Below are 27,985 nucleotides of genomic sequence, written 5' to 3'. Positions count from 1 at the left end.
GGGAGCGGGGGTGGGGATCGGTCCCGGGGAGGCCTGGGGCCGCTGGCTTGTGCGCCGTCTCGGCCGGCCCCCCCTTTCGCCGCCGCCGCCCCGGGCATGTCGTCCAACTGCACCAGCACCACGGCGGTGGCGGTGGCGCCACTCAGCGCCAGCAAGACCAAGACCAAGAAGAAGCATTTCGTGTGCCAGAAAGTGAAGCTATTCCGGGCCAGCGAGCCGATCCTCAGCGTCCTGATGTGGGGGGTGAACCACACGGTAACCAGCTCCCCCGCGCGCGCCCCTCCGAGCACGGCCCGGCGCGCTCCCACGCCCCCCCCGCAGGCCCGGCCCTGACCCCGCGGGTCCTGCTGAGGACGCCCGCAGCCCCTCGCCAAGCCACTTGCACGCCCACCCTACCCTTGCTCGCCGTCCCGGCCGGGTGTGCACTCCCCGCGCGCCACGCGAGGCCTGGTGTCTCCGACGGTGGTATGCCGACGCCCCCTCCCTCCCCTCCAGCCCCTCTGGCTTCCTGCGTCGGGCTTGCTAGCTTCGGGCAGTCCCTGGAGCGCAGGGGGAAGGCCTGGGTGCGGCAGAATCGCTTTCATCCCCTCTCCCTGTTTGTTGCATGTGTTTCCCCCCTTGTTCCTTTAACCAGTTGCCAGCTCCCTGTCCAGTTGACAGGGCAAGTGGCTTGGCCTGCCTGAATATTCCTCTATTTCTGGTTATTTGGTTGGTGCGACTGCTTAAAGTTTCCCATCCTCCAGACCTCCTCACCCCTGACTATGGAAATCCTCCCTGGGTTTCCTTTTTTTCTTCATGAACAAGATGTATCAACTGGAGAAGCACAGGCTTCCTTGAACCACAGACACTTTACCAGGGTCTTCCTGGGTTAGGGAGAAGAGAGAATGTAACCATTTGAGAGAAGGTGAGGCCTGATTATAAGGAAGACTATTCATAGTAGAAATAATGTGCCTTCCTACATTCTTCTATGGTGTTCACGTCAAAGACGCTGACTTCTCTTGTATTGAGCTTTCTGTTGTAAGGTCGTGAAAGGTGTGATAATGGTCGGAGGTTAGGATAAGAGGGTGGTCCCCTGGACCCTTGGGGTGCTTTGAGATTGTCCTATCAGGAATTTAGAGACCAGCTTTGGTGCTTAAGCTGGAGGACTTTTTACCCTGTTTGTTTAGGGTCTTTCTTTTTTCTTTTCCAACCACTTGTTCCTGCCTTCTGGCCATTTGCACTGTGAGTCCCTACACCAGGAATGATGAGAGGAAGTAAAAGGACCTGAAACACCCAACTTCACCAACTACAAGTTTGGAATGAGGAAGAAGAAACTATTGGCTTGGGTTTCCTGTGAATTTCAGTTCTTCAGGCACCCTGACTTTTCAGAGCATTTGAAATAGCCCACAAGATCAAATGATAACAGATGGGCCTGGGGCCGGCAAGATTTCTTGTTTTTCTTTGTAGAGGAGCAAACCTCTGGAGAGGGTTGGCTGGAGATCCATGAACCTTAGTCTGAGCCAGAGTGTTAAGAGCTTCAATCTAATACGGAAAAGTGCACATGTATGGTGAGGTCTTTGTTGGTGTTTTGGTCTTGGACAGATTACTGTTTTCAGGAACCTCCCTTGGGTGAGAGTCCTGGCCAGGGTAAGGGAGTAGTGTGGGTTTAGTGCCCAGACCCCTGGAAGCGGCTTTGGGGCAGTAGTCCAGTAGACTTTGTTTCTCCTGCTTGCTGCCGGCTCAGGGGTCATCTGACGACATTTCGAGGGAAACTGGGTCATCAAAATGTGGACCTTCTATCCCTGCCTGGAAGTCAATCCTTGATTTTGTCCTGCAGCTTTCTTCTCACTAGAAAGCATCCTGTCTATATAGAGAACTGGTGGAGAATCTTACAGCTCCTGCCTTGGAATATTGCCACTAACTACCTCGGGTCCCTGATTCTATACACGGAGAAATGGTGGCCCCAGCTGGAGGATTAGCTCCCCCATGCCCACAGCAGAAGAGGAGGCTCACAGTCTGGGACCTCGGGCTGTGTGATTCAGTGGTGGTGCTTGAATGGCAGGTGTCGCTTTCTGTCCTCCTGGTCCCTAGTCCGTTTCTCAGCCATGATAGTGGGGATGATGGTCTTGTTATGTACGCTCGGGTGTGTGTGCCTGTGCTTGCGGGCTCCTGGGAGTGTGTGTGATGGTGGGTGTTCTGATAGGTAGGCGGTGAACCTGCCCAGATAGGGGCCTCTGCATGGTAGGTGGATAGGCATCTGGGAGTCTTTCTTGGGCTAGGCTGTCACCCTCTCTCTTTGTTAACTTGAAGAAAAGTTTGAGGGCTAGCCGAAGAGGTGTTAACGTTAAGCAAGACCCACGGTTTTGGGCATGATGTGTGAGCGCCTCGGGGGACAGGCACAGGCACCGCTCCCTGGACACAGCTCATTTGGCCCCAAGTGTTAGTGCTTCATCGGGGCTAGGTGTAAGGTCTGGTACTTTAGGGTCCCCCATTTGGGAAATGGAGGCATGTCCCTGGAAGAAAAGTGGTATAAAATCTTGCAGTTCTCAAGGGGCTCAGGACTACATAGTTCTTGGTGTATTGCCAGCCTTCCTGGGAGGTTGCCTTCCTTCAGAAGCCCACTTTTGCCATTTTTTGCAGTTTGAGGCTTCAGATAGCACATTTCTTTGATCTTTAGTTTCTCACCCCTTTAGGTATTTAGGGCATGATAGTCTATGGCTGATGGCAGATGGATATGTCTTTATGGAGGGCAGAAGTCAGTGACTCTCCTGACATGGTTGACTGACCAGTGTCGTCCCAGGAGCTCCTCTTGTGGCCAAGAGGTGCAGCTGGTGGACTTTGTGGAGGGAGACTGCACAAAACAGGGGGAAAAGTCAGAAGACTTTGGATCGGGGCGCCTGGCTGGCTCAGTCAGAGTAGCACGCGGCTCTTGGTCTCTGGGTGGTGAGTTTGAGCCCCACGTTGGGTGTAGAGCTTACTTAAATAAAACTAAAAAAGAGGAAGAAGAAGAAGACGACGACGACTTTAGATCTGTCAGGGGAGAACTAGTAAAGAGAGAACACTAGTGTTTTAGTGGATGAAATACAGTTTAGGGGCTCTGGACTTAGAGAAGAGAATGCCTCCGAGAGGGGTGTGGAGACCAGAGGAGGCAGACTTGGCTTGATGACCAGTTGGCGGGGGTTAGGAACCAGGTATGCGTGAACCTTTGCTCAGGTGATCACAAGGATTAGGAGCAGTTGGCAGTAACTGTATTTAACCAATAGGAACCTGCTAGACTGTTCTTCAAAGTAACTACACTATTGTACATTTCCACCTGCAGCAGGGTGCTGGTTCCATGCTTATGCCCCTAGCACAATGACTGCCATAAAGTAGGTGCACAGTGAATGTTGGCTGGAGGGACAGATGGCTAGAAAATGGGACTGAAGTATGGCTAACACCAGGATAAACACCAGGTTCCATTTTCTCCACATCCTTGCCAACACTTGGAATTGTCTGTCTTTGTCATAGCCTCCCTGGTGGGTGCGAAGTGTTACCTCATTGTGGTTATGATTTGTGTTTCCTTGGTAACAAATGGTTTTGAGTACCTTCTCATGTGCTTATTGGCCACTTATATATTTTCTTTTTTTAAAAAGTATTTTATTTATTTATTTGATTGAGAGCGAGAGTACAAGCAGGGGGTAGGACAGAGGTAGGAGAAGCAGGCTTCCTGTGGAGCAGAGAGCCACACATGGGGCTCAGTCCCAGGACCCCAGGATCATGACCTGAGCCAAAGGCTGTTGCTCAACTGACTGAGCCACCCAGGCGCTCCGGTCATTTATATATTTTCGTCATAGAAATGTCTGTCAAGATCTTTGTCCAATTTCTTAAAAACATTTTTTGCCCATTTCTAATTGGGTTGACTCTTCATTATTGAGTTATAAGAGTTCTTTTTTAGAGAGAGAGAGCTTGAGCACGGGTGGAGGGGGCAGGGTGAAGGGCAGAGGGAGAAGGAGGTGGAGAAGCAGACTCCCCACTGAGCAGGGAAGCTGGGAGTGTGATGCGGGGCTTGATCCCTGGACCCTGAAATCATGACCTGAGCTGAAGACAGATGCTTAACTGACTGAGCCACCCAGGCACCCCTTGATTTATGAGTTCTTTGTGTATTTTAGGTACAAGTCCCTTATCAGATATGATTTGTAAGTATTTTCTCCCATTTTTTGGATTATCTTTTACATTTTCTTGACGGTATCTTTTGAAGCTCAGCTTTTAATTTTGACAAAGTCCCATTTGTGTATTTTCTTTGCTTGCTTTTTTGGTGTCGTATCTAAGAAGACTTTGCCTCACGCAAGGTCATAAAAATTTACTCCTGTATTTTCTTCTAAGAAAAACTCTCGTAGTTTTTGTTTTTTAAAGATTTTATTTGGGGCGCCTGTGTGGCTCAGTGGGTTAAAGCCTCTGCCTTCGGCGCAGGTCGTGATCCCGGGGTCCTGGGATCGAGCCCCACGTCGGGCTCTCTGCTCGGCAGGGAGCCTGCTTCCTCCTCTCTCTCTGCCTGCCTCTCTACCTACTTGTGATCTCTGTCTGTCAAATAAATGAATAAATAAAATCTTAAAAAAAAAAAAGATTTTATTTGTTTATTTGAAAGAGAATGAGAGAGCGATCAGGAGAGGGGAGAAGGTCAGAGGGAAAAGCAGACTCCCCTCTGAGCAGGGAACCCAATGTGGGACTCAATCCCAGGACTCCAGGATCATGACCTGAGCTGTCAGACGCTTAACCAACTGAGCCACCCAGGTGCCCTAGTTTTTTTTGTTTTGTTTTGGTTTTTTTGTTTTGTTTTGTTTTTAAGATTTTATTGATTTATGGAGAGAGCGAGCCTGGGGTATGGGGAACCTGATGCGGGGCTCTGTCCCAGGACCCTGAAATCATGACCTGAGCCAAAGGCAGACATTTAACCAGCTGAGCCACCCAGGCGTCCCAAACTCACAGTTTTAGTGCTTACAATCAGGTCTGTAGTCCATTTTGAACTAATTTTTGTGTATGGTGTAAGGAACAGATTCATTCTTAAGTCTGCTCACTTCTCTCCCACATTCCACCCCATGCTGTCCATGCATTTTCTTTGCATAGTGCAGACCCAGAACCTCTTTTACCTGCCTTTTTCTCTTGCTCTGCGACTTTAAAAATCTTTAGTAAATATTCCTGCTCTAGTGGGCCGCCCTTCGCCAGGCCTTTCCATCTCATGGAGAACAGGAAGAGAAGAAAAACCATGGTGTGAAAAAGGAGGAATACACGCAGGACTGAATTTGTTGGCACCTGTGGCTCTGTTCTTGCCCTTTTCCTCTCTAGTTTGAGGTCTTACTTGGACTTCTTTGGTCTTGGGGATATCAAGACATCGTGTTTCCTGATGGGGGCAGGTAACACCGGACTGTCAGTGCTAGCCGGCCTGCTGCTGAGCTGCCCACAGAACTGTAGGACAAGTCAGGGAACCTGCATGCCTGGCCCACGCCTCCTGGGTGCCTATGAAGGTCATACACGGAAGTAGAGGTTTCTGGAATCAGAAGTTCAGCAGACCAGAACTAGTGACAGAATTTTCATCTCCAGTAGGATCAGCATAGAGTGAATTCTGGGCTCCTAAATTTCTCACTCAGCTTGGTCAGCCTCATTATTTATGCTGATGGCTCCTGGAGTTAATCATGTGGATAATCCAAAGACCATTTACGTGATGAGAAACGGAACAGATTTCCCATCCGAATATGTTGTATTTAACGTGATCCTTGGATGAATATGCATTCCACAAGAGCACTTGTGCTGAAGGGGAGAGGGGTTGGCCCAGGATTGTGCTAGATAATAGAGGACAGGCACGTCTTCCTGGAACTAAAGCTTCCTGGAGCTTTAGTCATGAACTTTCATGCTTCGAAACTCTTAGTTACTCCCCTTTGTCTACCAAATAAAGTTTCTTCTCTCTCCCTGCTGTTTCAGACTCTTTCTAGGGCGCCTGTGTTGGCTCAGTCGGCTAAGTGCCTGCTTTCGGCTCAGGTCATGATCCCAGGGTCCTGGGATTGAGCCCCACGTTGGGCTCCCTGCTCAGTGGAGAGCCTGCTTCTCCCTCTTTCTCTCCCCCTGCTTGTGTTCCTGCTCTCGAGGTCCCTCTCTCTGTCAAATAAATAAGTAAAATCTTAAAAAAAAAAAAAAAAAAAAGTCAGGTCTTAGCCTCCACAGCCAACTTTAACCTTCGTTCTCACCCTTCAGAGCATGAGTCTTTGGCATGGTCACAACAGCTTTGCTGTCTCTTTTCTCGTTATCCTGGTGTTAGCCATACTTCAGTCCCATTTTTCTAGCCATCTGTCCCTCTAGCCAACATTTATTATGCACCTACTATGTGCCAGTCATTGTGCTAGGGGCGTAAGCATGGATAAGATCGTTTCTTCTTTCTAGAGGCTCACAGCCTCGTGCAAAGTGAAATATGTGAGCAGACCATTACCCCAGTGAATGTGCTATTTGGGATATAAAGATGCACAGAGGAAGACAGGGTCGCCGTGACAGAGGAAGTGTTGTTTAGCCAGATCTTGAAGGATTCTCTTAGCTTTATCCTTTCTTCTGTCCCTGCTGCCGCAGTCTGTCACCTTAGCTATTATAATGGCCGCATAAATGGTCTTAACGCTTCTTCTTTTGCCTTGTCCAATCCTTGCTTGATTTTGATTCCAGGATGCCTTTCTATAGCATCCGTTTGATCATGTGAGGTCCCAGATTTGAACCTGAGAGCACTTCCCATTTCTTGTGCAGTCAAGTCTAGATTTTTATAGTGGACAGATCTAAGTTCACATCCAGGCTCTGCCCCTTCTTGTAGCTTTGGAACTTCATTTTCCTGTTCTATAAAATGAGCAAAACCACTTTCCTTGCAGATTATTAGGAGAGAGGCAAGGAAGGGGGAACACTTCCTTAGTCAAGGTAGCTATCCAGAAGAAGGCTCACACAGCAGAGTACGCAGAGCCAAGCTGTGGGCACCAGACAGACCTGGGAGCGAACCCTGACTCAGCACATCCTGTCTTTGTGACCTTGAGCAAGGTATCCTAAACTTCTTTTGCAAAATCAGATTAATAACAGTTTGTGTGGCAATTAAGTATTAGAAATAATAGCACAGAATATGTGTTCTCTGTGGTATATATAATAATGTGAAGCCCCAGCCACTTCTAGGTATTCAATAAAAAGAAGCAGCTGTTATTTATTAGTATTGGTAGTAGACTAGGCCATTCACCTCTCTTCCTGTGTCCTCTCCGTCCATCCCCTAGCACTTCTGTCCTGCCCTGCCACCCCCCAGACTGCCCCCATGCACTGTACTTAAGCTGGGCAGTATACTTTTACAGCTGTGAGGCTTGGTTCTGACTGTTCCCACTGCCTGGGATTCCCTTCCTGTCTTTTTTTTTTTTTTTTTTTTTTTTTTTTTTGAGAACTACCATCCTAGGCCTTTCTCACGTGTATTTATTCCTCTTCAGCTTCCTCTAGCAAGCGGCTCTCTGACTCCCACCCCCCGGCAGCACCAATTTCTTCATCTGTTTCTCCCCCTCCCTGTACTCTGACTCCATAGCACTCGTTGCACTGTATTTTTTGCCGTTTTCCCAGCTGGACAGAGCCCATGTCTTCTCGTGTCTGGATCCCCAGCCCTGGCACCGTCCCGGCATGTGTAGAGTAAGGCCCTCACTACCCTGAGTAGAAGTAAACTGAATAGAGTTCGGCGGTGCCTGAGCCAGGTCAGGAGGGGCCTTCCATGCCAGGCTTAGGAGGTAAAACTTTACCCCAAGGTTGATGACTTGAGCCACGGGCGGCCTTAAGTGGGGATGTAACATGATCTTGTTGCAGATTCGTCCAGTGTCAAGTGCTCTTGGCAATACCAGGAGAGGCATGAGGTGCCCTGTTTCTAGCCTGACGTGTGAGGGCCAGGAGTCTGTGTGACTGTGTTAACCTCACCCTCTGAGCCTCTGCTGTTCTGGATGTGTCTGTCCCTGTGTTCGCACTACGTATTTACCACTTGACTTTGAGTTTCTCTATGTCATGGGTTTGTCTCATCTCCCCGATAAGAGGATAAGCCTCCTATTCCTCTTGTGTGCACTGCCCCCTGTGCGCCCCCTCCTCCCTAACATGAACTAAAGCCTGTGGTAGGTATCTCAGTAAGTGCTTGTTCAATTAAAATTGAATAAAACTCTTTGGAGCTATAAAATTTAGCACAACTAAAAAAAAATAGTACAGCTAATCCCTAGAGTGAATCATCTGCATGGGGCCCTGTAGAAATGAGGGGCGAGGCCACATAGTTCATATATATGGATTGTTCACCAAAAATTCTCTCAGAAATTTCCTGCTGTTGGGCTGTGTAGTCAAGAAGAGAGATGATGGGAGATCTAAAAACCTGCCAACTTATAACCGTTCGAAGTAGGCTGAACCAGAAGTTACAGCGAATTAACGAATGGGGCATTCTTGAATAGGTGCCGTTAGAAAAATTCACCCTGGCCCAGCATAGTGGACCCTGTCAGGCAAGAGCTTCGGTCTTTCCTGGTCATCCCAGCATGTGATGCCTTTGGCCTTGGCACCAAATCTGGATTGTAGACTCGTGCAGAATCAATGAGTAGTACGTCCTGGAACGTTCTGGTATAAAACCATGCACTTCGAGCCAGTGTGGTGTGTTCTTTTTAATGTGGAGGTGTGAACTGGCAAAGTGGGATGATGACACAAGAGCCGTGAACCTCTTAACTTCTTCAGCTGTCTGAGCCAAGCAAGATATGCCAGGAAAAAGGAAGCAGGACAGCTCCCGTGAATTGTTTCTGTTGGCAGGAAAACCAGGAAGTGGAATGGTTTCCTCCACAGGCACGCACTTCACAGTCGGGTTCCCCTGTAAGCACCCCCCCTGGAACGGGAGATGGTGTGGTTTTTGTCATGTGGCCAGTAAGCAAGCATGGTGGTTGCCACAGACCTGGGTGCTGGGGATTTTCAGTGTCCAGTTGGATGAGTTTCAACAATCGTGTATTTGATCATGTAATGATCACCCCAAACAATACATAGAACACTTCTGTCACCCCAGAATCGTACCTCTCGTGTCCCTTTACAGTCAGCTGCCCCCAGCCAACCTAGGCAGCTTCTTACTGGATTGCTCTCACTGGAGATCCCTCTTCGAGGAATTCATATACAGGATATACTTTGGTGTCTGTGCCCATCAGTTTTTGCCAGCAGTTTATTGACTCCCTGCCCCTCTGGCAGCTTCTGCTGATACCCTGCCGCCCCCCTCCCCAGACATCTACACGCCTGTGCCTGCCTTCATTCCCACGGGAGCAAGTTAGGTTTTTCACCAGTTCTAGGAAAGTGTGGTTCCCCAGCCCATATCCTGCATTAACTCCCAACTTCTTGCATCTTCTGACATTTCTACATTAAAAAAAAAAAAAAAATGTTTGGAGCATGAAAGGGGCAGCAAATTAAATGCTGTTTCCCCCCATTTATGCTCCTATGAGTCTCGGTTATTCCCTCCCTGCCACATGGGCCTCATTGAGATAATAGGATTTGCAAGGAAAGTCTCCGGGAGACATAAGGCTGTGCGTCCCCTCCCCCCCATCCATTAAGGCAGACCTAGGGTTTCCTCTGTAAATCCTGAATGCATTAGTGGCCGCTGGGTTGAGGGTCAAATGTCAAATACTCCGCTGTGAAGGGAGAGGACATCTGCGGCTAATTAGACCACTAATTGGCTAAGCTGGGGACGGGGAAGGGCAGGAGACATGCTCTCAGCTCTGTGCCAATGGGAAGCCAGCTCCCTGCCAGCCTCCAGCTCCCTGAAGGGGGATGAAAGCCAATGGGAAGGTTTGTTTGTGGTGGGGCAAGGCACCCTACCCCATCTTGTGCAGTTCAGCCTAAGGCGGGACATGGCTTGAGGAGCTGGCCCTGTTTTAATCAGGAGGGGAAGAGTGAGCCCATGGCCAGATGCCTACCTCTTCTTCTCACTTTAAATTGAATCCCTTACTTTGGAGATGAGTTATACACCCACACAAACTCATCCAGCTTTTTTTCCTACGCCAGCCCAACATCTTGAGTGACCCACAATTGGTAGGAAAATGTTAAAGGCCTCAGTACCCACATAGGTTGTGTTTATTCATTGATCCACTTACTGTTACGTTTGGCAAATATTTATATAATACTTGCCATATGCAGGCCATGGGGCCAAGCATCATGGAGCCTCCAGAGATCCGTTAGATGACCTTGGCTTACAAGGATCAGTAAGTAATACGATCTTGGCCTCACTTAGAGTCTAGCAAGCTTGTGAGGTTGATAAGCATTAATACCACAATGTGAGGGAGGCTGTGCGATGGTCAAAGGATGGAGACAAACACTACCTGAGGAATCCCAGGGTCAGAACATTTATGGTCTAGACAATCATGGAAAGCTTCATGGAGTAGGTGCCTTTTGAGCCGGAGTTTATCAGGTGGGGAGAATCTCAATAGGTGGAGATGAGGTTGGAAACTTCTCTGAAGAGAAGAGCAGAAATAAAGACAAGGAGGGAATCCACGGACATACTTTTGGTGAGATGGTGGCGTTCGCGTTGTAGCATCTCGTGTCTCTGAGGCAGGTGGCCTCCCGGCTGAGAAGCTCTCCCTTTCCCCTTGCTTCACAGATCAATGAGCTGAGCAATGTCCCTGTGCCTGTCATGCTAATGCCAGATGACTTCAAAGCATACAGCAAGATCAAGGTGGACAATCATCTCTTCAATAAGTAAGTGGCCTCCTGAGTGGGCTCAGGTTCTGTGGACAGCCCTTTCCCTCAAGGCGGAGAGCTTCTGAGAACCCACACATGGCCGTGCCAAGCTGGCACCTGGCAGGGTGTGACAGCGACACCTGGCTCTCCCCGCAGACACACTGGCTGGGAAGATCCATTCATTATGTGCCTCTTCCCTTTGTGTCATTCTGTCATTCTTTATCTGCCCGCCTCCAGGGTCCCTCTGGGCATGTGGCCCGACCCAGGGTGATTCATCTGGGGCCAGGTTAGGGAGCAGCGAGCTGGTGTCTAGTGGGAGGCTGACAGCGGTGGCCCTATCTTGATCTTTGTCTGCAGCAAGAAGCTGCTAGACATGTTCCTGGCCGGGGTCACAGGCTGAGCATGGTGCCCAGGGGCGCCTTCCAAAGTAATTTTTCCCACTTTTGTTCACTGTGGCTTCTGGGACTAACACTGGTGTCTGGAGGGAGACAGTCTGTGGTCTGGAGCAGCCGTTTTGCCTGGAGCAGGTGGGGCCTGCCCTAAGGCCTCGGGAGGCCTTGCTCTGGCAGCCCACCACAGGCCACCCCGGGGGGCACTTGCTGCGTACACCCTCCTTTCTGCGCTCGCATCCCGGCGCCACCTTCCCTGGCCTCATAGTCCCCGGCACCCCTTCAGCTGGGCTCTGTCACCCCACCACTTCCAGACTGTTAGTCTGAAGGGGAAGCTTCGTTTGAAAACACCCCTTAGTGGCCTCTCCCTGCCATGGTATGTAATAATAACATCGTATTCTAGAAGCCCTCTGTCCTCAGAGCTAAGCAGCCAGCCACCCGTGTAGAAGAAAAACTCCTGGGTTTGTGCTCTGCTCTCACGCCTCTCGCTACCATATTGCACTTCCCTGGATTTTCCACACGTGGAGTAGTTGTGTGGGACGGCGGGGTGTCCTGGGCAGGGAGCCGATACTGTGGCTGGACTCAGCATCGGGCCCCACAGGCTCAGCCCCACAAGGCTCCCCCTCCTCCACGCCTTCAGATGCCAATCAGAGGTTGAGGTCATCACCTGGGTCAGTGACCAGCCTGCAGTGGGGTCCCACATTCCCTCAACCTTCCCCCTTGGGTTTGGTTAGTTTGCTACAGTGGCTCACAGAACTTGGAAAAACAGTTTATTTACTCGCTTACTGGTTTATTATAAAGGCTACAGCTCAGGAATGCCCTCTCTGGGTGTACCCCTATCCCCACGCTTGCACCTGTTCGGCAGCCCGCAAGCTCCCAGAACCCTGCCTTCGTTGGGAAGGTGTGATTGATGCGTCATTGGCAATTGGTGATGGGTTCACCCTCCAGCCCCTCTCCCCACCCTTGCAAGTCAGGGGAGTAGGACTGAATGTTCCAACCAGCACCGAACCTTTGAGGCTTCCCAAAAGTCACCTTTTTTAAAAAAGTAGGTTCCACACCCATTGTGGAGCCCAACACAGGGTTTGAACTCATGACCCTGAGATCAAGACCTGAGCTGAGATCGATCAAGAGGCGGATGCTTGGGGCGCCTGGGTGGCTCAGTGGGTTAAAGCCTCTGCCTTCGGCTCAGGTCATGATCTCAGGGTCCTGGGATCGAGCCCCACATCAGGCTCTCTGCTCAGCAGGGAGCTTGCTTCCTCCCCTCTCTCTCTCTGCCTGCCTCTCTGCCTACTTGTGATCTGTCTGTCAAATAAATAAATAAACTCTTAAAAAAAAAAAAAAAGAGGCGGATGCTTAACTGACCGAGCCACCCAAGCGCCCCTCCCCTCTGCCAAAAGTCACCTTATTCACGTAAACTCAGATGTGGTTAAAAGGGGCTTGTTAGGAATTTAAAAAGACATGTTTATTACTACTATGACTTCAGAAATTCGGTTTTAGTTGCTCTGTGCCTCAGACAGGAATAGAGACCAAACACATCACAGTATCGCACCCCCCAAGGAAGGAGAGGCAGCCCTTGGGCCTGAGGCAGGAAAGGAGGGGGCTCTGTCCCGGGGCTCAGGGCCCTGGAAGGGGACATTGCACCACCGCCTGTTCCAGGGTCCACGGCTTCTGGTGAGGCTCCACCTTGACAACCTGGCCTAAAGCAGAGCATCCGGTCTCTTCTCCATCTTTCCTTATTTCTTTTGTCCTCCCAATGGCTGTTGATGTGCTAATTATTAGACCACAGTGCCCATGCCAAGGGGAGGCAGAGGAGGCCCCTGGCTTCAGGAGAAGCCACGGCTGTTTATTTCCTCCAAGTGTGTCATCCTGGAGTGTAGTCCCTGGAGGGTGTCCCCGAGCAAGGGGACTGTTGTAAAGACGGAGGATTTGGAGGAGGCCACCCTTCAGGGCTATCCTCTCCCCTCCTGGGAGTCTGTGGCTTATTGACTAAGGAGCGGGAAGGGTGGCAGTTGGTGCCGGCAGCCCACAGACAAGGCTTCTGGAAAAGCTGGGATCCCAGTCAGCTAACTGAGGACCTCTTCAATCCAAAGCTCTCTCGTCCTCCATCCGGAGGGAAGCCTGGGGCTTCGTGGGTGTAACCATCTTCAGGCCATGTTGGTAGAATCTTCCTCAGAGGAGAAAATTGGTTGAGAAAAGGCGCTCCTTTTAGCCGTCAGACTGCCGGCTGCCTCACAGCAGCTGTGCACACGCAGCCACTCCCGTGTGTAAGCTCGGCCCTTGGGCAGTGGGGCCCGCGCTCCGTCTCACTTCTCAGCAGATGAGGTTTTTCCCCTTTCCTGTAAATTTTGTCAGAAGAGAATGTACACTCAGAAAAAGTACACAAATCCTAAGGATACAGCTCAACTCATTTTTACAAAATGAACACAGGGATGTAAAAATTTAAAACTCTTAACACACTCAGCATCACCAGGAATGTTTGGTAAAAGTACCGATTTCCAGATTCCTCTCCAGAATTTCTGGGGCCCAGAAACCTACATTCTGAGCACCGCAGACTGTTCCGATCCCGGTGACCTGTGGCCCAAACCCAGAGAAGTTTGGATGAAGAATCAGGCGGACGAGGAGGGACTCACAAAGACATTTCTCCACTCTGTCCTAGGGAGAACCTCCCCAGCCGCTTTAAGTTCAAGGAGTACTGCCCCATGGTGTTCCGGAATCTCCGGGAGAGGTTTGGGATTGATGATCAGGATTACCAGGTACGGGGTGTCTTTGTGGTCGGAGGGGTCAGGGAGTGGAGTGGGGTCTGGAGGCCACAGGATAAGGAGAGAAAAGTCTCCCGTTCTCGTGCTCTGTCTTCCTGTCCTGTCCCGCTCCAGCCTGGGGGTCTCTCCCCGGTACCAGCGGGCTCCTGGAGGGGTTGGGGCCCAGAAGTGCTCTGTCTCCTCCCCCTAGGAGGGAGAGCAGAGGGAGGGGGATGGGCTGTGGAAGCTGCCTCATCTCAGTCTGACATTCCCCGTCTAGGCCCAGGAACCCTTCTCCTTCTTAAAAGAGAGAATTGTTGCCAGTAGATGATGAGGCCTCTTAAAGCAGATAAGACAGTAGAAAAGGAAGACTTGGAGGGGAGTGTGACCTTGGCAGATGTGCATGCTGCCTCCGCTGGGGCCCGTGTGGCCGGCGACTGCCCCCTCTCAGGGCTGATGATGCGGCCTTTGGCCTGCTTGGAGCGCTCCTCCCACCTGGTCTTGGGGACATTACTGTCTGACTCCTAGGCTGTGGTTTCTGTCACTGCCCCACCTAGCACCTTCTGCGGACCTTCTTCCCTTGGCAGACAGCCTGCTGGTGACGGTGGGAGAATTTTCCACTTCACCTTGCTAGCAGTGAGAAGTTTGGCTGACCTTCGGTGGTCGGGGGTGGGGGGGGGGCGGTGGAGGGAGCGTACGGCCTAGTGCGGTCTAAAACGGGTATCTAAATCTGCAGTACCGTAACCCCTCCCGGCCAGGTCCTAGCAAGCCTTTCAGAGTAGGTCCCGAGGAGCAGGAGACACCTGGGTGAGACCCCTCTCCTCTCCCGTCCACTCTGGAGGGAGGCCTGCAAAGATGCTCTCCCCAAGAGGAGGGCGCAGGGATGTGGAGGCAGGAAAGCTCAAGAATGGCCGTGCCTGAGAGGTACTTGGAGGTGCCTCCAGTCCCCTCTGTTAGGACCGAACCCAGAGCTAAACCATGACCTGATTGGAGCTGGAGGTTTTCTGACAACCTGCCACTGTTGCAACCCGAGGCTGCTCAGCCGTCTTCCGCTGTGGCTCATTCCCTTCCCTCCGCGCTCTCACCACATCCTCTCCGTGTCTGCATTTTTTTCTCTAATAACCTTGTGGGCAAGTGACTGTGCTCCCGACTGAAAGAGGCTGGGCGTGCGGTGTTCAGGGAGGGGACTCTGACCGCGTGGAGTGCCAGAGCCCGCTGCCTGGAAATGAGGCAGGGATGGCAGCATGCTTCCCAGCGAGGCTGGGGGCCTGCTTGGCTTCCTGGAAGGAGGACCAGGCTGGGGGAGTGAGGCCCTCCGCTGTAGCGCCTACTCGACCTTCTGGATGGGGGACACTCTGTTTTGGGGGTGCCCTTTTAGGGAGCATCTCCCCACTTCAGACTTGAGTCTTCCCTGTGAGGGTGGCGCTCCCTCCTTCCCCCAGGGTCTCCTGAGGAGGCACCGGGGGAGGGCAGAGTGTCGGACCCTAGGTAAGAGCCAAGGGAAGGGCTCAGAGAGGAGGCCTTTCTGCGAGCAGATCCCCACATGTGTCTGCTTGGGAACAGGGACAGCTGGGGCTTCCTCTCTGCCTTGCCTTTCAAAGGTCTTCTCCCGGCGTCTGCTTGGTGAACACATCCCTTTGGTTGACTCACACCTCCCCCTCCACCCCCTCTAGAGGCTTCTATTGCTCTCTGAGCCCAGTGGGAATGGGGCCTCGAGGAGGAGCAGTGGCAGAGCCAGAAAAGCTCCCCAGAACTGCCTCATAGTTCTGCACAGACAAGCAGGAGTGTGAGGTGAGGGGAGAGGGGCTGGGCAGAGAGGCGAGGAACACCTGCCTGCTGTGGGAAGGGTTTTCCAGGACCGGGGTACGTCCAGGAAAAAGAGACTACTGTCCATTGCTGCTTTATGCTGGACATCTTGGCTAGTCCCTAAGCTTTGTCTTTGTCACCCCAGGAAACTGGGAAAACCATCTTGGACTGCCTCCTTGTGTTCCAGGTCAGGAAATTCAGGAGTGGAGAAGTGAAATGTCTCATGCAAGGTCAGGTTACCTGTGGGTATCAGGGCAGGGCAGGGATCCCTGAGGCAGGGATCTCATGGACAGGGTCATTCTCAGGGGTCAGAAGGAAAGGAAGTGTTGGTGCAGCCAGCCCGCTGCCCCTCCGATCAGGGATCAGGAGCAGGTGGTCAGGAGCAACTCTTGTCACCCTTCAGGAAGATCTGTGGGAGAGAAGTGAACTTCCCATGACACCAGGGGAGGGTCAGGGCCCGCCTGTCTCAGCGTGGTTGGCCCAAGTAAAGGTCAGAGCCCTCATTCCTCTCCCAAGACCAGCCCGCTTTCATCTCCGTCCCTCAGAACTCAGTGACGCGCAGCGCCCCCATCAACAGTGACAGCCAGGGCCGCTGTGGCACGCGCTTCCTCACCACCTACGACCGACGCTTTGTCATCAAGACCGTGTCAAGTGAGGACGTGGCCGAGATGCACAACATCCTAAAGAAATACCACCAGGTATGGTGAGTCCCGAGCCTGGGCGGGAGCGGACGGGTGGCAGGGCGAGGACAGAGGGCCTGGGCGGCTTCCTGGGGAGGGATCGGGCCCCTCCCTCACCGTGGTCCCTGCCTCCTGAGAATCAAGCACTTGGCCTTCCCCGGGGCTGGGTGTGGAGCTGAAATGCCTGCTTGCAAAAAGGGAAAAAGCAAGAGTGAAGGCACGTTCTCCACTCACTCAGATCCCGTGGAACAGCTGTTTCTTGTCAGAGTGGGGAAGTGGCTCCCCGTAGCACCTGCCGCATTTCTTCTAAAAGAAGTCCCCGGGGGCTGGGCAGGGTCGCTTCCTTTCCCAGGCCGGCTCTCCTCACGCCCTGGGCCTGATGCCTGGGCCTTCCGGGAATGCTGCCTTCTCTCTGGGGCACCAGGAGGTGGTGAAAGGGACTTCTGGTCTTCAGGGCTACAGCGGAACCTCTGGGGTGCCGCATGGCTAAGAACTCCTGGCAGAGGGGAAGCCGCTCCTCTTTCCCCTACAGCCCGCTCACAGGCCTGCCTCAGTTTATCTCCGGCAGTAGAATCTGGTTTCACACGGAAGTTTCAGTGGCGGCCCAGGAACAGGAGACCGAAAGCTCCGCAGAGCCTGCCCAGCCTCTCACTCAGCGGGGCCGGCTGGGGGCGGGGGTGGCTGTGGCCTCGTTAAGTCCGAGGAGCCCCCATGACTTCACAGGACCCCTCTGAAAACGACTGGCCCAGAGGCTGGACTCCCCAGGAGCGTTTGCGCCTGGGCAGAGCCCCGGCCGTCCAGCGCCTTCCATCGTTCCTTAGCCGCCCGTCCTTCCTCCCTTTGCTCTAGTTCATAGTGGAGTGTCATGGCAACACGCTCTTGCCACAGTTCCTGGGCATGTACCGCTTGACCGTGGACGGCGTGGAGACCTACATGGTGGTCACCAGGAACGTGTTCAGCCACCGCCTCACTGTACACCGCAAGTACGACCTCAAGGTAACAGGCTCTGCTCTCCCGCGCTTTGGCGCGCCGCCCCCCCTGCCCCACCCCGCAGGCTTCCGCATGACGGGAAAGCCTGGGAGCGGGGGTTTCAGCACAGGCAGGTGACCCTGGAGTTGATGTGCCCAGTTCCTCTGGGTCAGAGGCTGTTGGAAGTCCAGGTGACAGGGACAAGAGGTTATTTAACGTGCCTTATTTATGTCACTGTCGTTGTTCTTCAGCTCCCGTTGGGGGCATGTGCTCTCCGAGGGCCGCCGCCGGGGGACAGGCCCTGTGGACTGACAGCACACGCACATTTCTAGACACGGAAAGGAACACGCCTGTGCCTGGGAGCCACAGTGCTCCACTGTTCTCGAAGCTGGCTTCCTCACTTGTCACCTCACACCCCTGTCTCTCTCCCCACTGCAGCTGCAGTGCTGTCCTTTCCATTCTTGCCTGGTCTGTGCTCTGCGCCTCCCCAGCCCCTCTCACGGCCACCTGGCCTCTTCCCTCCCTGTACTTTAGTCCGTCTCCGCCTTCCGCCACCTGATTTCTTCCTATTCAGCTCAGATGTCACTTCCTGCCGGAAGCCAGCCTGGATCGCTGCCCCTCCCCAGCCCAGACCCACCCCTCTGCCACCTGCTCTCAGCATGTCCTCCTCCCATGTTCCACCTAGCACCAGCGTGATTAATGGATTAGTCATGTAACCACTTGTTAATGCCGGTCTCACCTTGTTGAAAGGGAAGTCCCCAAGGGCAGGGACTGAGTCTTGGTACAGTGCTGTTTGCTGAGCACGAGTCTCAGGCCCAATCAGAGCTCTGTCAGCGGTCTGTGACAGAGGACGTGAACAAGCTGCTGCCTCCTGGCCCCTCTAGGATCCTAACCAGCCTCCTTCAGTTCACCTGCTGCCTCTCCCCAAAGACGGGTGCATGTTTTCCGCCCAGCAGAGTTTGCCTCAGCTGGACCTCTCCTGACGGCTCTTGTCCTTGCAGGGCTCCACTGTCGCCAGAGAAGCCAGCGACAAAGAGAAGGTATGCTGGGACCTGTACTGATCAAGTGTGCCTGGGTCGCTTGGAATCAGAAATACCTTCTGTCAGTCTTCTTGGCCCTTCCTCCATCACAGCCCCTAGCCTGGTTCCCACACGCGCCCTCGGTCGGGGCTGTGTCACTGGGCACCCGCCTGGCCTTGGCCTCGGCCTCGCACTCCAGCCCTGCTGCGTGTCCACAGTCCTGCAGGCCTGGCGGTTTCTGTCTCATCGGCCAGCCTCACTTGGGGTGTGGCTGCCTGGGCCCCAAGGTAGTCCAGGCTCAGCAGGAAGACCTTCTTTGGTCTGTCCTCCCTGCCTGACGTTTGCCACCTAGTTGCCATCCCTGCCTGCCCGAGGCCTGGGACTGCGGCCTCCTGTGCTGACCCCGTTGATGGGACAGGCTGCCCCTCTGTGCTCTGAGGACCCTTCCTCTTTTTGTACCGTTACCTCATGGGGTGAGTGTCTTCGGCTGCCCGGCCTCACACTGCTGTTGCTCTCCCAGGCCAAGGACTTGCCAACGTTCAAAGACAATGACTTCCTCAATGAAGGGCAGAAGCTGCATGTGGGAGAGGAAAGTAAAAAGAACTTCCTGGAAAAACTGAAACGGGACGTAGAGGTACTTACTATCCCTCATTTTCACCTTGGTTGAGGAGGGCTCCCTCTTGTCCCCAGAGCAGGAACCTCTTTAACCTTAAGAAAAATTGAATTCATGGGGCGCCTGGCTGGCTCAGTCGGCAGAGCATGTGACTCTCGATCTTGGGGTTGTGAGTTCGAGCCCTGTGTTGGGTGTAGAGATTACTTAAAAATGAGATCTTTAAAAAAAAGAAAAGAAAAATTGAATTCACTACTTTCCACACTCCTGGAAAGGAAGGCTGGTGATTTGAACAGTGTGGGTGCAAATGAGGGTTCCATCACGGGCAGCATGTTCCTGACAGTAGTCTTTGTAGCTCAAGTTGGAACGTTTCCCTTGATCTCTCACTATTCTATTCCAATGCCTTTTTCAAACACCCCTAAACTTCCTTTCTGAAGGTGTTCCCATTGTTGGGGGGTGGGGGTGTTGGCAATCAGACCAAAGGGAAGCCAGCTGTGAGTGCCACCAACCAGGCCTTTCTCTGGCTCCGGTTCTTCCCTCACCTGGCGGCCTCCTGGTGGAGCGGGACTCAAGGCAAAGAAGTTCTTCTGGGGAGGACAGGTGCTAGATAGCAGATGTGTTACCTGACCACTTGATAACTCAGTGTCTCCTGTTTCCATAAGTTGGGAGCCTGTTCATTAAGACCAAATCCTACAAACTTTTAGAAGTGTTTTCTTATTTATTCTTATTGGGGTAAAATACACATAACATAAAATTTACCATCTTAACCATTTGTAACACATAGCTCAGTGGCATGGAGTACAGTCACCGCGTTGCGCAGTTGTCACAGGCATCCCTCTCCAGAAACTTTTGTCTTCCCAGACTGAACCTCTGTCCCCATTACATACTGATTCCCCACTTCCCCTTCTCCCTAAGCCCCTGCCAAGCACCATGCTACTTTTCATTTCTGTGAACCGAACTATTCTAGTACTTTATATGTAAGTGGAATCACACAGTACTTGTCTTTTGTGTCAGGCTTTTGCACTTACCGTAATGTCTGCAAAGTTCATGCATGTTGTAGCACCTGTCAGAAGGCCGTCCCTTTAAGGCTGAATAATATTCCATTGTATGTGTACCCGTTCATCCATCAAAGGGTAGCTGGTGTAATAGTAAGATTTTCCAAAGAAACAGAACCAGTAGATGGTGCCAGTGGATGGATGGGTAAACAGTTAGACAGGCAGCCCCATGTTTAGTATAAGGAATTGGCCCCCACAGTTATGGAGGCTGACAGTCCCCCAGAGCTGCAGTTGGTGGGCTGGAGAGACCCAGGAGAGCAGACGGTGTGGTTTCAGTCTGGAGGCCAGTGGGCTCAAGATCTCTGATGGGCCAATGTTTAGTCTGTATCTGAAGGCAGGAGAAAACTAATGTTCCAGCTCCAAGGGACTCAGGCGGGAGGAGTCCATTTCACTCACGGGAAGGTCACCCTTTTCGTTCCATGCAGGCCTTCAACTGATTGGGTGAGGCCCACCCACACGGGGGAGAGCAATCTGCTTTACTTAGTTTGCTGAGTCACATGTTAATCTCATCTACAGACACCCTCGCAGATGCACCCAGAATAATATCTGACCAAATGCGCACCAAAATTTAACCATCGCACTTGAACCCATTCACTGTGAATGCTGCTGCTGTGCGCCTGGGTTTTGCGAACGGCTTTCTTTCCTAGGAAGCTTTTCCTTCGTCACCGCCTGCTCTGTCTATGCCTTTATGCTGCCTCTCAGTTTGTTCAGAGTCTTTCTCCTCCCTGTCCTCCCTTTCTCTCTACTCTCCTGAGAGGAAGTTAAGGCAGTTTACACATTTCATTTGTTTTTCCTTGCCTGTTGCTTCCTGCTCAGGTGGATAGGAGCGGGTGTGGGTCATAGCCTCTCTCTTTTCTGGGACCTCAGGCCCCTCTCCTTGGACCTTGAGAAGGGCTCATCTGGAGGTGCTTGGCATGGTGCCCCCCAACTTTCTCTCTAGAGGAGAGGCTGCAGATCTTCTCCCATCAGGGCTGCTTGTGCTTTTAGAACCCCAGGGGCCTGTGTGTGGGGCTGTGCTGGTCACCGTTGTCCGTCTGACAGTTTCCCAGTGATCATGGCAGAGTGCCCAGCACGTGCCACATGGCGGCTACAGGCCGCTTCACTGAGGATTTGACCAGTGACCGCGGCCTCAGTATTCGCTGAGCTGGATTTCTGGCTGGCCGGCTCCATCTGATCAGCCCCATGCTTTCTCGTTCTTCAAGTCACAGAGTCCTAGCCCGGGAATCACGAGACACCGTCCCTCTCATTGACCCTCATACAGGTGTGAACCCTGCGCAACAGCCGCTTTGGACCTTCGGGAAGAGGTTCGAGTGTTGCTTGGCTCTTCTCGGGGCTGTTCCCTTTCCTTTTTGTCTTTCTCCCTGTTCTTATCCTGGCTGGTAAAGGAGGCTGAGTTAGTGGCATTTCGGACTGTGCCTGTGTCCCTCAGTGAGAAGTATGTGTTACTTCCCAGCCTAGTACACACACAACTGAACCACTGTCCACCTACTTCACGTGACGACCTCTCACATTTTCTGTTCTATTTCCCACTTCATCATAAAAATATATCCCGGCCCCAGGCTACTAGACTGGATCTCGGGCCCCCAGTGGGTGTGATTTGTGGCCTGAAGGCCACGGGCCTCTGTGCACTGCAGCCTCCCTCAATCCCGGACCCCGTGGGCCCTCTTCCCTTGGCCTTCCTGCTGCCTTTCCTCCTGCAGCTCCTGCCTGCAGGACCGCTCCCCATCCGTCAGGCTGGCTCACCTCCTCTCCCCAGGGAGACCCCTCCCCCTGCTGCCCTGGGCTCCCACAGCTCCTTGCCCTCGGGAGTGGCTGTCCGCCCCTCTGGACACCGAGCCCACGCAAGGCAGAGACTCTGATGGCTTGTTCTCGCCTGTGTTTCAGAATTGGAGAATGGACTTGAAGGGAGTGCCTTTTCTCCCTTTTCCAGGAGCCCCAGGGATGCCCAGTGTAACCTCTCCTCCCATCTCTCCTTCCGCACCTTCCCTAGTTCCTGGCCCAGCTGAAGATCATGGACTACAGCCTACTGGTGGGCATCCATGACGTGGACCGGGCAGAGCAGGAGGAGATGGAGGTGGAGGAGCGGGCAGAGGACGAGGAGTGCGAGAACGACGGGCTGGGGGGCAACTTGCTCTGCTCCTACGGCACGCCTCCCGACAGCCCGGGCAACCTCCTCAGCTTCCCCCGCTTCTTCGGCCCCGGGGAGTTCGACCCCTCTGTTGATGTCTATGCCATGAAAAGCCATGAAAGTAAGTAGGAGCCCGAGTCTGCCCTGCCTAGCCCTGGCCCCCGTGCGATCCCCTCAGCCCCATTGATTAGCTGCCTCCCAGGGTGTCTGGACCCCTGCCTCATTCACTGCTGACTTTGGCCTTCTCTTGCCCGCAGGCTCTCCTCCTGAGCCACCGCCAGTCACTCTGGCTCCTGGGGCCCTGGGGTCCTTCCCTGTCAGGCTTTTCCTTCCCCTCTCTGCTTGTCCTAGATGTCTGAGGCTGGGTTCGGCCCCGGTTCATGGTTCTAAACCCTTAGAAAACTGTCCACAAACAAGAGAAGAGCTCTGAAGGCTCTGAGAAGGGCCACAGTAGCATTCCTCTCCTCAGGTCCAGAACGCTTGGGATGGGTCTGGGTCTCAGGTGTGCAGGCTTCCGAAGCCGTCTTCTTTCTGTTATTCCCCCACCCCCTCCTCCTCCTGCCCTGCTCCCCCTCCCCTGCAGGTGCCCCCAAGAAGGAGGTCTATTTCATGGCCATCATCGATATCCTCACGCCGTATGACGCGAAGAAGAAAGCTGCCCATGCCGCCAAGACAGTGAAGCACGGGGTGAGTCCCCCCTGCTGCCCCACGCCCCCCACCTCCTGGACACCCCCGGGCACCCCTGCCGCTCTCCCTGCCAGCTGGTCCGCCCCGTCCATTTCCCCCTGGTCCACAGGCCACAGGGGCTGAGCATGCTGGCTCCTCTCCCCAGGGCTGCTGGGTGTCACTGCAGCTAGCAGCTTTGTTCACGTGCCCACACTGCTCCCCAAAGAACCCTTTTCCCCTTGGACTCGAAGCTCCTGTCTCCAAACAGAGACCCTGCCCAGAGATCCCAAGTCTCTCCACCACCTCCCTACCACCTTGCTGCTCCTTCAGTGGACGCAGCCTTGGAGTTGTGAATTAGGAGTCAGGCCACAGCCTCTCTGAGACGGACCCGCTCCTCCAGGCAGCCTGCCAGGCTGGGCTGTATTGTTGTTCTCACTCCAAGCCAGAGGCTCCTGAATCCCCAGGCCCCTCCGTGCTGGAGCCTCCCAGTAGCCTCTCAGTTAGGGCGGGGAGCTAGACCTGAGTCAGCCTCTCTGTGTTACAGGCGGGGGCCGAGATCTCGACCGTGAACCCTGAGCAGTACTCCAAACGCTTCAACGAGTTCATGTCCAACATCCTCACGTAGTTACCTTCTACCTTCAGCCAGAGCCAGAGAGCCGGATGGGTCAGGGTCGGAAAAGGGAGAGGGCGTATTTGGGCTGGATGGGAGGGTGGGGAGCAGAGGGGAGGGTGGGGAGCAGAGGGGAGGGCTTTGGTGAGGAGCCGGCACCCAGGACAGAAAGACCAGCGGGCGTGGGGAGGGGAGGTGCTGCGTGGACACGTGCTCCCGCAGTGCACCTCACCTTCCTCTCACCCTTGATTTTCCCCCCTTCTGACCCAGGTCAAAAAGGGGTTTCCTTTTTGTTCCCTTGTAACCTTTTACAATACCTTGGGGCTAGAGAGGACTTTGTGGGTTTCTGTGGGTTCCGTCTCTGCGATCTCATTGCTCCAGGTTTGGTGTTTATAATGATGTGTGTCATCACCCCGTCACCCTCCCCATCCCTGCCCTGCTCTGGGTTCTCTTTGGTTAAAGGGGCGCCCCACAGGCCCAGCCAAGGGTCCACATGCTCCGTTGCCAGAGGACAGAAGATCAGACACCTCAGCCCTGCTGCATTGGATCTTGTCTGGATTAACTTTTGAATGTTATGGAGTATTGTGCACAACATCCTCCTCCTTTTTGCCTCGGATCCGAGTGAAATGTTACCGGATTCCTCCATGTAAATGCTTTCCTCCCGAAGGAGGGCTCCAGATTAGCACCAGGCATCTTGGATGAGGAGAGATCTCCCAGGGGTGTGAGTTCATCCTCGTGGGATGGTTGGGGGTGGGGGTTGCGGCCAGGCTATCGGACGGCAGGTTCTCACAGAACCCCGTGAACATCGCCCATGCCCCTGGCCCCTGGCCTTCCCACGTCCTGTCTGTAAAGCCTGCCTCCCGCTGGGTCAAGAGGAACTAGGAAGCATCTTTACGGATAGCAGGACCCCCAGTCACCACTGGGTGTCAGATGAGACCTCGTGTCCTCCATCCATTTACTTCCCTCTGACCTTGGCCCCGGGCACCCTCCTTCATAGCTGAGCTTCTCGCTGGGCCACATCTCTGCCTGCCTGGGCCCCTCCCTGCAGAGAAGCCTCTTCAAGCGCCAGGGCCGCGGTGTAGACGACCTGAGGCCCCGTGCCTGTGGGTCTGTCCCCTGGACAGTCGTGGCCAGCAGGGGGTGCACCCCACCACCACCTTGGAGGGTGGCATCCAAGCCTGAGGTTGTTTCAGAGTCACTTGAGGAGGGGACCCACGAAATCCAGTTTGGAGGCTTGATTTGGGGATCGCCTGCCCCGGGCTTTGGGGGCATTTTCCTTCGCAGACTTGCCTCCCCCGGCCTTCCTCAGGAGTGGCGTCCTGAGCGTCCTTCAGGGCCTCTGCCCAGCTGCTGAGTGACCCAGGACTCAGGACCGAGCCACTTGTCCTCCTGTGACGCCGTCAGAGCAGTCTGGTCTGGCTAGGAAGGAAACAGCCCTGTGTCGGAACTGGGGACTTAGGCTGAGATATGATAGAACTTGTACATAACCCCACACATGCGAAGCAAGTCTGTGGAAGCATTTGGAACAGGTGGATTGGTTTCCTGTGGCTCCCTCCAAACCCGGCTGGGCTCAGCTCCTGGAGCAGGAACCAGCGCCGTGTCCGGGCCCTACCCACAGCTTTCAGGTCAGGGAGGAAGGGAGGCCACGTTCTTGGAGCCCACTAGGACTGCTGGAACCATTCTGGAAGAGGCAGACAGATCAGACAGCCCCAGCCCCAGGAAGGGGCGAGACCACCAAGTGACTTGGGGAAGAACTTGGAACCAAGTGGCTCATGGAGAAAACCAGTCAGACTTAGGAAGAGATTATGTAGGAATAATGTCTGGACTTGATTTCCCCACCTCCTAATCAAGAATGAAAATTTGGATCTGCCCCTCGGGAGGCCCAGCGTCTTCAGAGCCTGGTGGGCTGTCCCCCCGCCGCGGCCACAGCCTTGGGCTCCCCACGGCTTCCTGCGCTGGGTCTGCTGATCATGTTGCCATCATGTGTATGAAAAGTGTAACATGATCCTTCAGTTAAAGATGAGTTACCAGGTATCTAACTTCTTTAACATTGAGTTTTTGTGTTTTCGTGGGTTTTTTTTTTTTTTCCTGGTATATTGTTTACATTTTGAGAGTAGCATTCTGTTTCAAATGCTCTTTTTGTTTTTCTGACAGTATTGTTGTTTGGGTCAAAAATCTGAGCTGTGGTTGGGTGGATTTGAGGTGGGTTTTTTTTTGTTTTTTGTTTTTGTTTTTGTTTTTTAAGGTCATTCTCTGTGCTATCTTCAAAACCTTGGGTTTGGCCCTCTAATTCCTTTGGCATTCAAGTGTTCAAAAGCTGTTTACCTTGGTTTATACCAGTTTTCTTTCTCTTTTTGTAATGATGCAGGTATATTTGGGTTGTGGTCTGAATGTGGAGAAAGTGAATTGGTCCCCAAGCTTTCGTCTGCCCCCATTCCTTTCTCCGAGCCCCACCGTTCCCTCTGTGGGCTGTAGAAGGCATCCGAGGGCAAGGGACTAGGCTCAGCCTTCCTCTCTGGAGCCCCGAAGAAAAGCTCCAGCAGTCTCCCAGCACCCTGGGATAGTTTGGGGTCTCCCAGGAACAAGGGTGTGAGAATAGGACAGGACTGCCGGGGTGGAGCCTGGATGGGGAAGCCCGTGTGCGATTCCTCTCTCCGTTCCCCACTTTAACCACCAAGCCGCTCACAGCTTCTCCCGTCCTGAAGCCTACGGCTGAGAAACCCATTTCCCAGGCCTCCCAGCCCAAGCAAGAGTTCTCTGGAAACTCCACTTAGACCACTAGATGAAGGCCTCTGGCCCTTGTTCCTTTTAATGAACCACTGAGTCTTTGTCCCCCAGTGCAAGCTCCTTCCCTGTGCCCTGCGTTTTGGGGGTCCCGGGCAGAAGCCAGCAGTTCCAGGAGCAGCTGAAGCAGCGCTCCGTCTCTCCTTATCTAGCTCAGGGGTTACTGGTCTGTGGCGGGTGCCACGAGTCGCCCCTGTGGCTGTTCTCAGTGACACCCCCTAAGTTTCCACCACAGGCAGCTCTTCCTTCCCTCTCCCTCTCTTCCTCCTCTTCCTTTCTCTTGCCTGTGCTTTAGGCCTCAAACTGGTCCCCTGGTCGTGCTCAGGGCTGGGGACTACAGACTCCTACCCTAATGACGTTCCCCTCTTCAGTCTGCCAGGACCTGCCCCGGGGAGGTGGACCAAAGACCCGGGACTTTTCTCAGCAGCCAATCCCGCCCCCCCACCCCCTGTTGTCTTTTTACTAATTCAGGTTGGGAGGGGAAAAAACTTAAGCACTCCCTAGCATTTGAGCTACTCAAGCGTTAGGGGCCAGAAGGGACCGTGTGTTTCAACAGCCCTTACAGCTCTGGCCTTAGAGCTGTGGCTCCCCTGAGTCTAGGGACCTCACTTCCTTTTGGCAGAAACGTGGGGAGGGTGGGTCCAGTCTGAGCACAGGAATCATAGGGAAAACCCATTGGAACAACTGCCCCCAAATCCACCAGCTGTCTGCAGGGGGCAGGGACATGGCCCACCTTCCCTCAAGAGACGTGCCATGGAGGAATAGCGCCTCCACAGGGAAGAGGAGACTCAGCTGTCCCCAGCTGGTCGTGCTGAGATCCTTGGGAGGCAGGGGAGGAAACTTCCAGAGGAGCCCCTTCCCCTGCACAGAGCTGTTTCGTGAGTTGTGAACCAGCAGCCTTTAGCGGGGGGCCGGAGCTGCTCGGCACACCCGAACATCAGGTCAGATTATTGTCATCAAAAAGTGTGAACGAAGCTTAGATTGACCTCGTAGGGGAGTGGGATACACTAGCACCTGTCATATGTACGTGACTTTTCGGTTTCTCACTGCGACCTCCATTTTTTTAAAATAGGAATTTTCAGCCCCTTGTGCTTGTCTAATGTCTGCTCGGAACAGTTCGAGACCCTGTTACTGTTTTAAAATGCATGCATGTTAAGATGACTCTCCAGCCCAAGGAACAAATAAAACTCAAAAGGCTTTGTGTACACATCTGTCATGGGTGAGTCCTTTAAAAATGAGCCTCCATTTTTTTTTTCCAGAGTTAAAAGGTTTGGGTCCCAGTTTCATAGGTTGCTTGGACAAAATCCGTGTGTGACTTGAGTTTGGAGAAAGCATATAGGCTAGGACGTTGGCCGCCTACTTTGAGATCGGCCTGGTGAGCAAGGAGCATGGGCACCAGAGCAGAGCCAGTCTGCCATCAAGACCTTTCTGCGCACATCGAGCAGCAGACAAACCGCCTGCCCCTCACTTCTCCAGCTGGGTAAGACCAGCAGTGGTGAGGAGCCACATGCCTATGACACCTGTCCCAGCTCTCCCCTAAGTAGCTACATGGTCACCTCTGTGTATCTTCTGTTCTCCAGGTAAACTCTTAGCTTAAAAGCCAGGGGTTCTCCCAGTGTGGTCCTCGACCTGCAGTATCAGCAGCAGCTGCAAATCAGAAATAGAAACTCCCCAGTCCCTCTGCAGGTCCGAATCAGAAACGGTTCTAACAGGCCCTCCAGGTGGTTTTTTGTTTTGTTTTGTTTTTTTAAGATTTTATTTATTTATTTGACAGAGATCACAAGTAGGCAGAGAGGCAGGCAGAGAGAGAGGAGGAAGGAGGCTCCCCTCGGAGCAGAGAGCCTGATGTGG

The 27,985-nt window shown here is 53.2% G+C and overlaps 1 protein-coding gene across 1 annotated transcript; it reads left to right on the top strand.

Annotated features, from left to right (window-relative positions):
- Window positions 1–18: 18 nt before the first annotated feature.
- PIP4K2B (phosphatidylinositol-5-phosphate 4-kinase type 2 beta) lies at window positions 19–27,339 on the top strand. The gene is made up of 10 exons (XM_080826062.1): window positions 19–255; window positions 10,601–10,698; window positions 13,726–13,822; window positions 16,159–16,311; window positions 17,143–17,289; window positions 18,264–18,302; window positions 18,802–18,915; window positions 21,937–22,195; window positions 22,658–22,761; window positions 23,285–27,339. Exons 1-10 carry the CDS (start codon window positions 97–99, stop codon window positions 23,363–23,365), a joined length of 1,251 nt encoding a protein of 416 aa, XP_080682188.1. The 5' UTR covers window positions 19–96; the 3' UTR covers window positions 23,366–27,339.
- Window positions 27,340–27,985: the final 646 nt, after the last annotated feature.

The sequence above is a fragment of the Martes martes genome (genome assembly GCF_963455335.1).
Source record: "Martes martes genome assembly, chromosome: 16".
In the NCBI taxonomy this organism is placed as follows: domain Eukaryota; kingdom Metazoa; phylum Chordata; class Mammalia; order Carnivora; family Mustelidae; genus Martes; species Martes martes.
This window is presented reverse-complemented; position numbering and strand designations above follow the sequence as displayed.